Source organism: Protopterus annectens, chromosome 6.part0 (assembly GCF_019279795.1).
Source record: "Protopterus annectens isolate FY-2018-M chromosome 6.part0, PAN1.0, whole genome shotgun sequence".
Taxonomy (NCBI): Eukaryota; Metazoa; Chordata; order Ceratodontiformes; family Protopteridae; genus Protopterus; species Protopterus annectens.
In genome coordinates this window covers 793,977,417-793,993,466 of record NC_056737.1, presented here as the reverse complement: position 1 = coordinate 793,993,466, position 16,050 = coordinate 793,977,417, and the positions used below count along the sequence as shown (strand labels likewise).

At 36.2% G+C, this 16,050-nt stretch overlaps 1 protein-coding gene across 1 annotated transcript in view; it reads right to left on the bottom strand.

The window, feature by feature from the left end:
• Nucleotides 1–3,784: 3,784 nt before the first annotated feature.
• LRRC9 (leucine rich repeat containing 9) overlaps nucleotides 3,785–16,050 on the bottom strand; it is a 3,097,114-nt gene continuing 3,084,848 nt past the window's right edge. The window contains exon 32 of the mRNA XM_044073581.1: nucleotides 3,785–3,966. Within this exon, the coding sequence (XP_043929516.1) occupies nucleotides 3,785–3,966 (182 nt within the window). The remainder of the gene's footprint in view (nucleotides 3,967–16,050) is intronic.

Sequence of the window (16,050 nt, the reverse complement as noted above, 5' to 3'; positions counted from 1 at the left end):
TTTTAATAGTTAAGTTGAGATGACTATCAAATTTTAGGTGTGAGTCTAGGGTTATTCCCAATAGCTTAGCCTGTGCCACTGGAGCGATTGGAGTAGTATTTGTGGAGTAGATAGTGAATTGACTGTTATCAGTGTTTTTGTTAGAACTGGTTATAATCATAAGCTGAGTTTTCTTTGGATTGAGGATAAGTTGGGCTTTGGTTAGGTAGTTTTCAACATCAGAGAATGCTAGTTGAGTCGTTTGCAGGAGGGTGGGAATGTTTTGTGCAGCACAGATTAAGGTAGTGTCATCTGCATACTGAATGACAAATGCATGCTGTGTGGAGGTATGGAGGTCATTTGTGAAGATTGTGATCAAGATCAAGATATGGAAGACAAACTCTTTTTTAGCAACCACATTTAAAACAGGAGAAAAACGTATTTCTCTTTTTATGAATAACCCACTACATTCTCTCTAATAAAAATAATAATGGCAATAATAATATTACTAGCTTAAAACTTTCATTTTTCTGTTTCACTGAGTCTTTTGACTTCTGCTGGTAAACTAGAAGCAGCATCTATCAGTTCATCATTTAAGTATATTCAAGAAAATAGTAGGGAGAAAATAATGATTTCTTCTTCTTGTAAAACATTTTAAAAATGCCTTAAAAATAAAATGAACATTTATATGATTAGAAATACCAACATTCCATGAAAATAGAAGAATACAAAGACCCCTCATGAAAAATTTGTATAGAACCCTTATAAATGCAGTCACTGCAATAACAGCTGTCCTTCATGAATATTCTGCAAAGCCTTAGTCATAGCTGTCAAGCAGATAAATAAAACTGAGATAAATGTTGAAGAGATTTTGTTAATCCATATAAAAGAAAGCCCTCAAGTATACTACAATGGCATTATTCTTGGATCTTTACCTGACAAATCTACTATGGTCAAACAAAAGCTAAATAACATTCTTATCACACGCATTTAAACACTCAAGGGGAAAGAACAGTAAACAGCTACTGTGCCCTTAAAATTAGTTACTAGTACTACAAGGAAGCAGAAAAATGTCTCTTCATAGAAATCAAACTGAGAAAGTAAAAGGACGCATTAACTTTCTCGAGTGTTCTAACATGCTTTAAAAAAAACATACTCTTATGGATAACTACACTATAGCACTAGGCAATTTTTTCCTGAATGTTTGGTGTACAAACATGTTATAAATGCTGCTTCAAATAAATCAGCAAAGGGAAGCTAGTACACAGCACAAGAAAAGCCCAAAACTTTCTTAATTTCACAAGGTACAAACATTAACTTTGACTCCAGGCATGAATTTAAAGTTCATGAACCAGTATAGAAAAATTCCAGGAATTCATGCTCTCACACACACACACACACACACACACACACACACACACACACACACACACACACGTGCGCGCACGTGCTCATACATACACACACACACACACACAATTTCTACAAAGTTTCTGTGTATACTGTGCTCAGGCTTAATGGCCAATATGAAACACAGACTCCACTACACTAGCTGAGAAACTCTTGGAGCCAATCCAGAGATCTAACTGAATGTGAAAGTGTGACAAGGAATTTGAACTGATGAATAAGGGAAGTTGATTCAAATAATTAGTGATAAACAGAAAGAGAGAAATCTACTCCTCCTGGTGGCCTTGGCAACCAGTAAGTTCAAAGAGCAGTTGTAATCCTCAAGTATTTATTCATTACTGTAAACTCCAATCCCAATAACATCCTTAAAAGGAGATAATTGTTTTATAGTCAAAACACAATCTATCCTTTATATATCTGTACATTACAGAATGTAGACCATTAAAATTTAAATATTCAGAAGAACCTATCTCTTTGCAAGCAGGGATACTTCTGGTACTTTTTCTCTGCACATTCTGAAGTGTTAACAAATATGTTTTAGAATATGAGCAAAATATAATAATGTATTTAGTTAAGTGGCCCAATGTAAAGTAAATAAGTATTCTTTTTAACATGGTGGAAGTTGTAGTTGCGTTTGTTTTAAAAATTAAGCCCAACATATTAAGTGCTTTAGACATTGCCATGGTAGCATTAACCCTAAATGATGTTTTTTGTTAATACAAATCATGTTTATTAATAATCTCAATAGCATTTTCTTCTTTGTTGTCTATTGGGATATTTTACTTAGTACTAAAGATCCAAAATATATTATTTACATTTACTAGTGTTTAGTTTTAAACCACATACATTCCTTTAACCATGCTTTAATAGTGCACAGATATAAATTTAGTGATCGACTTGCTCCCTCTTTAATAATGATGGACCCAGTTTTTATATCATCAGCATACATGGTTAACCAATGTTTCATGCTCACTGTGAGGAAGAAGAATACAGTGTTTAATAATAATGGATCAAGTACCTAGCACCGTGGAACTCCTATACAGACTGCAGTAGGTGTAGGTTCTGACCCAGAATAATCACACTAAGCTTGCAATCTGATGACTAATCTTAAACCCATTTTACTATGTATAAATTCATATTCCAATGCAAAAGGCACTGAATAATAATAGCAAGCAGGACACTGCCAAAAGTCCAACAAAATGTAAGTAAAATACACAGACAACTTCACCCTGGTCTAATGCAAAACTGACTAGTTCATAAAACTCTGTCAGACAAGCCAAAGTAGATCACCCCCCTTTAAGAAGTTATGTTGAGGAATATCTCAGTCTAACAATGTTAATAAATATTTTTCAAAACATTTTCCAAAAATTGAAGACTTATTTGAATGATAATTTTCTACAATGCCTGATAATTTAGTAAAGGCATTTAAAAATTATCACTTGTTACATAGGCAAACTTGCATTTATATAAAAGTAAACAAACTATTTCATTTACAAACATTATAGGATATACAATAACTTATGTGATGTATAACCTAAGCAACATTACATACATTATTCATTTTCTGCCTTCTCTTAAACCTCATTCCTCCTTTAAAACATTTTTTGCATGAATTGTTCCAACCATTTCCATTTTTTTATGTTATTTACTCCTACTCTTTTCTAAAGATCCTACTTCCTGTTTTTTTTCTCTCTGTTATAAACAGTTAAACATGTTATCCTCTACCCCAGTGAAAAATATCTGGTTTGCTAATTAGAAATTATTCTCGCTAACTCCATGAGCTTATGTGCAACAACAAATTTGGTCAATATATCAAAAGTAGCAGAAATTTTGGTTTACAGCTGAATGCAGCTCAACTTGCTTGTACCAAAAGGGTTACATTATCTCCATCTACTGCAAACTAGACATACTTTGAAACCACTGCACATCCTTCTAAATGTAAAATCATTCTAATGTGCTGAGCTCTTGGTGTGACTATATTTGATCTGAATGACTGTAGTGCTGCAAGCTACTTACATATTACTTCTTCAGTGCAGTCAGATTTCTAGTACTATAGCATTTAAATATCCCTGTCACTCAAGAGGTAAGCTGGGGGGTATATTCTGAAGAAGTATGCTATATGAAGAACATTATTTGAGATATTTAGATAAATTAATTAAAACTAAATTTCATCTCCTACTAAGGTTTCTTTGCTTTGAAAAGTAAATCAGTTACAGCAAATAATATATCATACATTTCTAGAGCTGTAACACAGCAAAACAGTAGGATATCTTGCCTTATATATCAGATTTTCAAAGTATATGAATCAAACAAATTTGAACCTTGTTTTCTTATTACTGAAGCATTAGGACATTGCTGTCAGTGACAGGACAAATCACAACCCTAATGGCACTATACTTTACCTGCTTTCCTGGTTTTGATGACTTGGGTTAGCATTTACCAGTGGAGAAGATCCAATCCGTGGTGCTAAGTATGTTGATGAATAATTTGTTCCACCTTTCACTTGTCTAATGGCAATTTCTGCATGCATGCTTCGAGGATTATTTGTTAAAGTTACTGTGGCATTCTTAGACTTCTTACCTGAAATATAAATAGATAACAGCTATGGTTAAATGTGAGACTGCTTTCATTTCTCAATAAAATAGATGTTGTACTGCTTTAAGATTGGTCATAAAAATATGATTATGGTCAGTTGTTTCATAAGTGCTATTATAACATACAGTTAGACATTTATTAAGACTCTATAATTTGACTCTATGTATAATGCTTCCTGATATCTTTCTGGCATCAGAAAACTAACAGCATCACTATTAATTTTGGCCTGACCTCCATCATTTACCCCTCACATCTACTACATTTGAAATCCATTTAAGCAAAATGTATCTTTTTTTTTCTAAAATGTTATGTATTATGTTTTTAATTTGACTAAATAGGTGAGAAGCATCAGGTAATAAAAAAAAAACTCTGCTCCGGAAGCATTTATCTGCTACTAATACCATCAGAATATATATTCAACTAGGCCCGAAGACCATTTTCAATTACAACCCAGGATTTGGCCCCCCCTGCATCACCACACTAATGCATGCTAACTGTAACCCTGCTCCACCCCAACCCTAACCCCACACCAAAACTTAAAAACAGCCCTTCCCATAACACTGCCACTACACAAGACACACAAACAAAAAACAATACACATTACAGACATAAAATCTAACCCCTTATCTAACCCCAACACCTATACCCATACCCAACCCTAACAACCAAACAGCACTTTGAGATATTGGACATTCAACTATCCAGTCGCTCTGCAATCTCAGCCACCACCATTTGCTGACCAAAGCAACGTTTAACAAAATGCAGAAGAACCATACTATATATATATATATATATATATATATATATATATATATATATATACACATATATATACACACACACACACACACACACACACACACACACACACACACACACACACACACGAGTCTACCACGGTTGACTGAAAACTCACTTGATTAAAAATGAAATTACTAGGACCGCTTCACTGAAAGCTCTCTTCACTGAAAACTCACTTGACTGAAACTCATTTCGTTGAAAGTTATAAATAGCCTTTTCCCCACTGTAGTGCAACCCTGGAGTTAGTATATAAAGTAAGGAAGGGAGTGGAGGGCACAGCCCCCCATATATCTTGGTTATATATTCTCTTTTGGAAATAGTTATTTATTGCACTTGTAAGTATTACTGTGTATAGTTTAAAATGTTTATATGTGGGGGGCTATGCCCCCCCATACCCCCCAATGTGGGGGGCTGTGCACCCCCTTACTTTATATACTAACTCTAGGGTCGCACTACAGTGGGGAAAAGGCCATTTATAACTTTCAACGAAATGAGTTTCGAGTTTTCAGTGAAGTGGTCCTAGTAATTTAATTTTCAGTCAAGTGAGTTTTCAATCAACCGTAGTAGACCCATATATATATATATATATATGTATGTGTGTGTGTGTGTATATGTATGTGTGTGTGTGAGTATGTATTACTCCACCCAAGAAAGTTATTTTCCTGTGCCACTGTCCAGCAGAGAAACATAAGTGATCCGTGGGGTGTATTTCCAATTTCCTATCCACTCATCAAGATTTTTCTTGAAGAGTGCTAATGAAGAACTTTGCTTGACATAGATGGGTAGCTTGTTAAAGAGAATAGGAAGTCTCTGGGACAGGAATCTATCCCTCCAGCATGTCCTGTTTATTGTGGTGACAAGGTTTAGGTCCCTAGAGTGTGTAGCTTGGAGGGATTGGGATTTCTATAGGTGTGGCATGTCCAACAGCTCTGGGTTTGACATAGCTTTATATGTTAGGCGGAGATCACCTTGGAATAGGCGATATGCTATGGAGTAAAGCTGGAGTTTTTTGAGGCGGTCAGTGTAGGGCATTTGTTTGAGGCCAGTAATCCTCTTTGTGAGGTACTTCTGTGGCCTTTCCAGCTGTTGCAGATGTCTTGTAAGGTACATTCCAAAAGGGGCGTCGTATTCTATAATAGGTCTAATGAGTGACAAGTAGAGGGGAACAATGACCTCTTTTTTCCTGGATGAGAACCCTTTTATGATGAGATGTGCCATGTAGAAGGACTTCCTGACTACTGTGGCGATGTGACTATCAAAGGAGAGACTACTGTCCACCTGGGTCCCAAGGTCTCTTATCACGCATTCGGTGTTAAGTAGATTGCTGCCTATGTGGTAGTTCATGGGTACAGAGTTTTTACCAAAGGGGATGACACTGCACTTTTTGACATTGAGCTTGAGGCCATGGCTCTGACACCAGGCATCTGTCTCAGTGAGGCCCTTCTGTAGGATGTCCACATCATTTGAGGACTTGACTATGACTCCTAGTTTGCAGTCATTTGTGAACTTTGTCAGCCAGAGGCCTTCTGTGTTAGCCTGTACTTCAGAGAAGTAAATACCAAACAGGAGAGGTCCCAGGATTGGACCCTGTGGCACTCCACTTGTCACTGCCTTGAGGTCAGATTTGGAGTCTGCAACTTTTACAGTGTGGGTTCTGTCAGTGAGCCAGTTGGCAACCCATCTTGTGACATAGGGATTTATACCTAGTTTAGTGAGTTTAGCTATAATTCCAGAATGGGGGATAGTGTCGAAAGCCTTGGGGAGGTCAAGATAGGCTGTGTGAACCACCTTACCCTCATCCACGGCTTTGGTGACTGCCTCAAAGAAGTCGATCAGGCTCAGAAGGCATGATCTGCCTTTCACAAACCTGAACTGGGTGGGATCCAGAGTTTGGACGTTACCAATGTCTTTGTTTATGAGTTCCATGATGATACGTTCCATGGCCTTGCAGACCAGGCTCGTCAAGCTAATAGGTCGATAGTTCCTGGGATCAGTGGTGGCTCCCCCTTTGTGGAGTGGGATAACTGTTGCTGTGCACCATTCAGTGGGCACAAAGCCTGATGCGAGGCTATTATTGAACATGGTGCTTAAGTGGGGAGCCAGTTTGTTCTATATATGTATGTGTGAATGTGTGTGTTTTATAGATATAAAATGGAAAACAAAAACTTAAAAGCTGAATTTAGGCTCCATACACAGAAAAACAGGAAATATATAGGTTACTTTACATGATACAAATTGTACTTGGCATAAATTTAAAGTTTTTTCAAAGGTAAAAGCATGTCTGGAAACAAAGGAGATGGCAAAATGCTGCACAGATGTCTAATCAGTGACTGGGTGCAACTGTGATGATGTTACAAATTTGTGCAGCTTGCAGTGGGATGGAGAGAAACATCAAGATAAGAAAGGTACAGAGAGTGAGCAGTGAATTGTAGCTCAAAATCAAAGATCAATACCACCAATGGTATGTTAAGGCCTGATTTCGGCATGTGGGCACAAAGCTGCAGTTCTAGCAGCACCATTTTTCAATTGGTCCTGGTCTCCATTCTGTCACCTCTTTTCTCCATAATCTTTATTAACGGATTTTCCCACTGAACCACTAGAGCTGCCAATAATCCCACATGCAGCCAAAATGGGTATCTATAGATTTAGCCATTTCTACTCAATAGTAAAAAAGGTCGGTTGTGGTGGTGCAGAGGTTAGCGTTGTTGCCTCACAGCAAGAGGTTCTCCAGCTCGATTTTCAGGTGGAGCTCCTTCTGTGTGAAGTATGCATGTCCTCCCTGCGGTTGTCTGAGTTTTAAAGGCATGTAGGTAGGTGACTGCGTGTATGTGTGTGCCTTCAGTGAAGGTTAGCCACTGGCCTAGCAACTCAACACCATAAAAACACCACTGCCAATCAATCTGTGGACCAGTGACCTGCTGTGGCCACTGTAACCGGGAAAAGCCAAAAGACATTGCTACTCAATAGTCAAAAGGAACTAGAAAAGGATATGACTCTTCTTTCAGCTTCAAACAATGCATCAGGTAGTAAACGCTAGAAAACCAAATGTTTTACATTTGGAAACCACCGCTGTCTTCTTCAGAAGTTGATGTAATAATAATGAGCAATTTGATAAAAAAAAAAAAAAAAAAAACCCTACTTCCACTATCTAGGAATGTGACTTGATAAATACTTATATTTTCAGCATCATAATGCAACAAAAGCCAAAATGCATTAAATATACTTCTAGTATACTAACATTTAAAATTTCTTTCTCCACAAAGCAGAAACAAAATTGGGAAAGAAATTCTCCAAAACATAATTAGAATATGCCCAATTATTTCTCCTGCCTCAGAGAAAGATCTATTTAACCTACAAAGAGCTAACAACTGCTTATGTGGACATACACCGTATCCCTCTAAAGACACTTATCAATGTCTTATATTAGCCAAAGCAAAGGGGCAATATAAAATAAAGGACTTAGTTACTTCTATAATCTCTCATATTCAAACTCATACATTCTGTTCTTCCCCTTTCCAAATAGTTATCACTAAGATCTTCAAAATATCATCCCCACACAAAAAAGAACTTGCACTACTAACACCATAGCCATTTAACACCTTCAGGGCCAGAACTCCAAACATCACTACTCAAGTTGTATATTGCAGACTATAGCTTACCTTCAACTGTCTCAAAACTCTGACAATCTCTGCCCTCCACTCTAACAATTCTTCATTCCTACACTGAAATCAGAACACATTTTAAAAATTGCTTTACGTGGAAACATAGTATCTGTGTGTTTCAACTCCCCAGATATTACATGACTATCAGTTTCCCAAGCACTTCCCACATTTAATCAGTTGTTCAAACATATATTAAATGTTTACTAATATAATGTAGAACAGTTATAATTCTACAGCTAAATTCTCCCAACATTCCCCTTTTTTTGTTAACTTCATATTGTACATTTGTAAAAACTGGATACAGTAACACAAAACTTCCTCTTCATTCAAACATCTAATCAAAGCCTTCCAACCTTCACTACAGCAACACTGAGCAGAATTCAGAGAAAATATCACTATGGCACTATTACAGCTCATTAGCATGTCTCTGAATTGAACACTGTGCAGTTAGAAGTAACTGTGCTAGCATTCCCCCTACCAACTCATGCAGTGAGTTTGCACAATCACCTAAAAACATACACACAGAAACAAGCACACATACCCTCTCAAACGTTTAATGGGATAAATCTAGGCAAAGCATAAAATAATGGGGGAACAACGGCCCAAAAACAGGGACAGCTTTCAAATCTTGCTCTTATACACTTAGAAGTTGCTAGAAGAACAGAATTTGTGTTAGCATGCAATTTTAGAAGGATATGAAATTTGAAACTCAAATGTATGGCATTATTTAGTGACTTTAATCCTCAATGATTTGTTAGAAAATCTCAAATTTTATGAGGAAAGACCAAAAATATTAGGTAAAATCTGGACATTCAGAGAAAATCTGGACAGCTGAGAGGAATGCACATGCACTCGTAGTAATAGTGTGATAGGGATTTTATCAGACTACCATTCTATCCCATTCCTGGCAAAAGCTCTGGGGAAGCACCAATGGCTAATTTGCATTAGCTGCACCCACAGACCACTGCATCGAGATATGTGACTTACTCCAGCTTGACTGTTGTAGTACTAAAAGTTGAAGGCTTTTACCACTGCAATGTTACAACAGTCTTTGAATCACTTCTGCATACAGTACACAATAATCCTGCTATAAACAGGTTACCACATTGTATTATGTTTCTGAATCCCACAGACAGTCTTGTCTATATTATTAAACAAGCTTCACTAACAATTGCATTATCATCATCTCTCATCAATACTCCTGTTAATCACGAAGTTTCACTAACAAACCTTTATATTACCACATCATCTCCAACTAGTTAACCATCTTGTCATCTACACACACTAATTATACTTAACTGGCATATTCTTCCACAATATAGCAGCTGTTTTAATATTTTCAACCTAGGCCGTCGATCTGTGATGTAGTAAACTTAAGAAAGACAAACATGAATCCCCTTTAATTTAAACAAAAAGTAATGCCAACCCGCAAATCAGCCCTCACTCTGTATGGTCTAGCTATTAAAAAGTAGCATCTTCTCTCTCAAGCAAAAATCAAACAGATTCAAATTCACTAATACTAAACCCATGAGCAAATTTACAAAAATACTTCAAACTAACAAATTAAATATAGAAATAAAATCCAACAGGACAATCATGACAGTAGACTCCACTTTTAATAAAAACAGATATAAGAGGACAAGTGCTTTTGCATACTACTACGCTTCTTCAGATCCTACAGACATCTAAAAATGTGTGAACATTATATAATATAAAATATAAAACAGCCTATCAAAAAGCAAATCACATTATTACATTCATTAGGTACTGATGACCTCAACACACTGCAGTGCTGTTAATGTTTCTTAAGCCTACACCCATTTAAGACAGGCTTGACACTAACATTGCTAATAATCCCTGGATGTTTGTGCCTGAAGTCTTAATATCCACCTTAATTCAACCTGCTCTAGGTAGTTATTAGTATCTCCTCCCCCTGATACCTTTGTAGACAGACTATAAAACTCTAAACACAAGTGATGTTCTGAATGTTGCAATATATGTTTAGCAAGTGCATTTTTGATGTTTTTATTCTTTATTTCATATAAATGTCTGCTGACTCTCTCTTAATCGCTGTAGTCTTGCCTACATAGAAGCAAGTACAGATGTTACATATAGCTAAGTATATTAAGTTAATGGTATTACAGTTAGCATAGAATCTAGGTTTAAATTCTAAGGGTAGGTACAAACTCTTGGTGTCTGCTTATAACTTTACAAATTCTACAGTTCCTACAAGGATAGCTACCTAACCTATTCTCCTTTATCTGTGTTTTTACTGTATCATTACATGAGTCTATATCAGAACATCGAAGTTTTAAAACTTCGAATGTTCTAATATCGACCTGTTTTAATCGAACGCTAAAAATAGTGAAGCTGCAGAACACCGAATTCTTTCCTAGGGAAAGAATTTGTTTGGCCGGTTCTGTGGCTTCGCTATTTTCAGCGCTGTGGTGGAGATTTATGGGTTGGGTTCAGGTAAGTGTGCGTTTGTGTGGTTGTTAGGATTAGGGCGCGGGTTAGGTGAGTTAGGGTTAGGGCGCGGGTTATGTGAATTAGGTTTAGGGGCGGATTATGTGAGTTAGGGTTAGGGCGTGGGTTAGGTGAGTGTGGGATAGTGACAGACCTTAGGGTTAGGGTTTGGGTTAAGGTAAGTGGATAGATAGTAGTGTATGTATAGTTTAGTGTAGGGTTAGTTGTAGGATTATAAGTGTATGTGTGTGTATTGATGTTTTTTAGGTGTGCTTGTGTTGTGGGAAAAAATTCGCTGTTCTGAATGTTCGATATTATATGGTTTAGATATTTTAAGTTCGATGAAATAGTGTTCGCTATTTTCATCTTTCGATAACATGATATAACGCCATTACATAGTAACTGTTTGAGATTACTACTGTAAAGTTTGGCATGTCACCTATTATTCTGGCCGTACATGTATCCATAGTTAGAAAATGCCAATGCTTTTGAATGACTCTCCTCACCAGACTACTATAGCTGGTGTATTTGGTGACAAAAGAAATCTTATTCACTCTATTAATCTCATTAATGTTATTGATAGTTTTGTTAGTATTCCTGTCTGTTTTTCTAGGACAGGTGCCCTGTTGATTATGGAGCACTTTATTATGTATAGTACTTATCATCTGTTTATCATAACCCCTTTCTTCAAATAATCTCCCCAATATGCTTGCTTCATTATCCAAATTCTCATTATTATTACATATTCTGGTAACCATTACATTTAGTAAGAATATTAAGTTGTACAGGCATTTTGTGGATGATGTTCTTATTTTATGGGAAGGGGATGTGCAGTCTCTACTTGAATTTGTTGAATATTTAGAATCCACCACAGATTTTCTTAGATTCAAGGTCTCCTATTCGTACTCCCACATTGACGTTTTGGACATAGCCCTCTTCAAAGACTTAAATGGGAATATATCTACAACAATATTTTGTACGGCATGCTGGCGTAATGGGTTATTATGTAATAACAGCATGCATCCTAGACATATTTTTCCCAATATAGCGAAAGGTCAATTTTTGAGGGTTACCAGAATATGTAATAATAATTATGAGAATATGGATAATGAAGCAAGCATATTGGGGAGATTATTTGAAGAAAGGGGTTATGATAAACAGATGATAAGTACTATACGTAATAAAGTGCTCCATAATCAACAGGGTACCTGTCCTAGAAAAACAGATAGGAATATTAACAAAACTATCAATAACATTAATGAGATTAATAGAGTGAATAAGATTTCTTTTGTCACCAAATACACTAGCAATAGCAGTCTGGTGAGGAGAGTCATTCAAAAGCATTGGCATTTACTAACTATGGATGCATCTATGGCCAATATAATAGATGACATACCAAGCTTTAAGTATAGGAACAGTAGTAATCTCAAACAGTTACTATGTAATGATACAGCAAAGACCAGATAAAGGGGAGTAGATTAGGTACCTATCCCTGTAGGAGCTGTAGAATTTGTAAAGTTATAAGTAGAGACCAAGAGTTTGTTCACTCCAACCTACTCTTTGAATTTAAACCTAGATTCTATGCTAACTATAACACCATTAACTTAATATACTTAGCTACATGTAACATCTGTACTTGCTTCTATGTAGGCAAGACTACACAGCGATTAAGAGAGAGTCAGCAGACATTTATATGAAATAAAGAATAAAAACATCAAAAATGCACTTGCTAAACATATACTGCAACATTCAGAACATCACTTGTGTTTAGAGTTTTACAGTCTGTCTGCAAAGGTATCAGGGGAGGAGATACTAATAACTACCTAGAGCAGGTTGAATTAAGGTGGATACTAAGACTTCAGGCACAAACATCCAGGGATTAACAGCAATGTTAGTATCAAGCCTGCCTTAAATGGGCGTAGGCTTAAGAAACATTAACAGCACTGCAGTGTGTTGAGGTCATCAGTACCTAATAAATGTAATAATGTGATTTGCTTTTTGATAGGCTGTTTTATATTTTATATTATATAATATTCACACATTTTTAGATGTCTATAGGATCTGAAGAAGCGTAGTAGTATGCGAAAGCGCTTGTCCTCTTATATAAGTTTTTATTAAAAGTGGAGTTTACTGTCGTGGTTGTCCTGCTGCCATATTGACATGTTGCTTCTCTGGCTTGGACTTTTGGTATATGCTGGTGCTAATTTTTCTGCTTAGTAAATTAAATATGACTTAAATTTCTAAAGGCAAGTGACAACAGAACCTATACTTTTCCTCATTCAACAACTACCAGTTATACTACAACACCTGTCGCCGCAAACTACAACAATCACATTGGCTATTCCTACTCAAAAACAAAATAACAAAGGCATAAAACTCTGTAATATGAATGCACAAAATTTCAGTATCAGACACAGTATCTTAAAAGTCTGTGCTAATAAACACAACAAAGACCTGCATTTCCTCCTTTCTCTGAACTAATTACAGTCAAGCTGGGTAAAATGACAGGTAAATCATAAGGGTATCACACAATGTTACTTTTTAAAAAGCATGCCACAACTTCCAGCATTCCAAACAGCTGACAACGGCTCATCAAAAGAAAATTTTAATGTCTTATAAAGAACTGACAATTAGTAACAAATTAAATATAACCCACTCCCTCAAATCCACCATGACCACAAACAATGCTATGTGAAATATTAATGCACTGTTGTAAAAGAAGGTTCATACTTACTGGAGACTTAAAAAGACTTACTCAATCCAAATTACAATTTATTATTTGGATACTCAGCAATTAATGTGTCATAATTCAACTCCTCACATACAAAAATGACCATACCACTAACACACACACACTACTTGACTTACTAAACACAAATACTCCTGAAAAATTTCCTTGGTGACCACATCCCGCTCGAAGCTACTACCTTCTATAAAATGCTAAAAGTTGTATAAAAGGTTATCAGCACTAGACTATATTCAGAAACTAAACATCAATTATACAAGAAGTTAAATATGATAGACTGGAAAACTGCCTTACAGCTGTTTAAGTGTTAGTCTTCAAATCACTGGCAAATTGTTCTACAAAACTCAAAGACTGAATGTACTAAGTTGTCCCTGTATAACTAAGGAAATTAAAAAGTTAATGAAACAGAGAGGCATACTGGAACCTGGAAAATCTATGCAGTTAAAACCTACACATTTTCACACCTTAAGCTTAGACAGGACTGCAAATGAACTAAATAAGAAGTAAAGTCTAACTATACAAAGAGGAAATAAAATGCTACACAACCAAAACACTTTTGGAGTGTAATAAAGGACATAACTTCCACTGGCACTAGTTTCCACAAACCAAGTTAAGAATAAATTTTTATTACCTGAAAAAAAAGAAATCTTTATCCTCGAAGTTTTCTCCCTCACTCAGTATTTTTATATCTTTCTGATGGCCAGCAAAATACATCCCTGCATCCTCCAGTGATTCTATCTGAACTAATCCATCTCACAATTATACATCTCGGCCAACAAGACAAGCATTTATCTAACCAAGCCTATTTTACCCTATTTTACTCTCAGGTCATAGCTTTTAAATTGGTGCAAAAGAAATCCTAAAGAAGCTTAACAAATAAACCACAAATCTTAATGCTGCCAATCCCTCACTCCTCTGTATTACAGCTCTGCACATCTCCAAATCTACTAGAATACTTTTCTCGTCTGCCATTAGCAATAGTTACTATCTCTCCTCAATTTAAACATTTGGTTAAAACCACAACTCCTAAAACTCCTTTTCTACCCTTTCTTAACAACTACTACTACGTATACTCTCTCACTAAAGTATTTGAAAAAATCCTCCATAATCAAATGGACAAATATATTAACAATGATAATAATCTTACGTGATTCACAACATGGATTTAGAAATGGGCATAATATAATAATAGCTATGGACTTTAAAGATGGCTGCACACTGATCAACAGGTTAACTTTAGCTCTGCCAGTGCGAAAACAGAAACTGAGAAACAACGGCCAGTGTTATTGTCAGCTTGAATAAAATTCCATGCCTGGATGAAAAACAAAGAAGAAACTAAAAGAGCCTGAAAGAAAATCAGTTAGAAAAGGTGAAGAGAAAACTCTGACTGGGAAGAATCCTGCAGATGTCCAACAAAAAGTATCTCAGTCTCCAGTTTAGGTGCAAGACATAGCTTCCAGTAATCTGGAGGAAAAATAAGTCAAATGTGCTGAAAGCTGAGTGAAAATAAACAAAACAATGAAGTATATAAACTTAAACTGGAAAAATGGAAGAAGCTTTAAACAGATAGTCAGATGAGCTGATAAAACCACAAAAATCAGAGGATGAAATGAATAAAAGGATGGCTACATATGAGACTGCTGAAGAAAATATGCTTCAAAATGGTAGAATTAAAGGAGAGAGCACAAAGGGGAAATCTGAGATCTTATGCTATGCCAGAGAAACTGGAAGGAACAGACTGTATTAATTTTATGAAGGCACAAATAAGCAAATGAACTAGTATTCCGCAGCAGGAACTGTTAATTGAAGGGGCATACTATGTGTATGCTCCAAATAAGACCATGAAAAAGCAGCCAAGACCTTTACAACTAAAGACGCAAACCTACCATCAAAAAAGGTGATCCTGACAAAAGTTTAACAAAAGAGCAAAGTATTGAAAATTGGAGACAGTAGAGTATTTGAGAAAATGATTATTCACTGTACACAGCACAGAAGAGAAACAAAATTTAGTCCAGTAATTATGGAATGTAAACAGGCAGGTGAAAGATTTAAGCTGCTATATCCAGCTGTCTTCAGAATATTTTTTCTCCTGGAAGATCAAAGTAATTTGTGAAGTAGAACAGGCTAAGGAGGAAATGCAAAAGTCTGTCCAACAAAAAGTGAGCCATCAAGCAGAAGGGGACTCAGCTTCTCATTCTTCTGATAATAAAGCACTCAGACTTTGCCAGTGAAATCTTTTCCTCTGTTCCAAAGGAAAATTCTCGAGAGACAAAGACAAATACAGGAGCTGACTAGAAGAATTTGGTGTACCTTGAAATTGAGCCAGAATATGCAGCTGGGAGACTGAGATGAACATGAAGACCGACAACATGGACATTCGTGAATAAATATGAA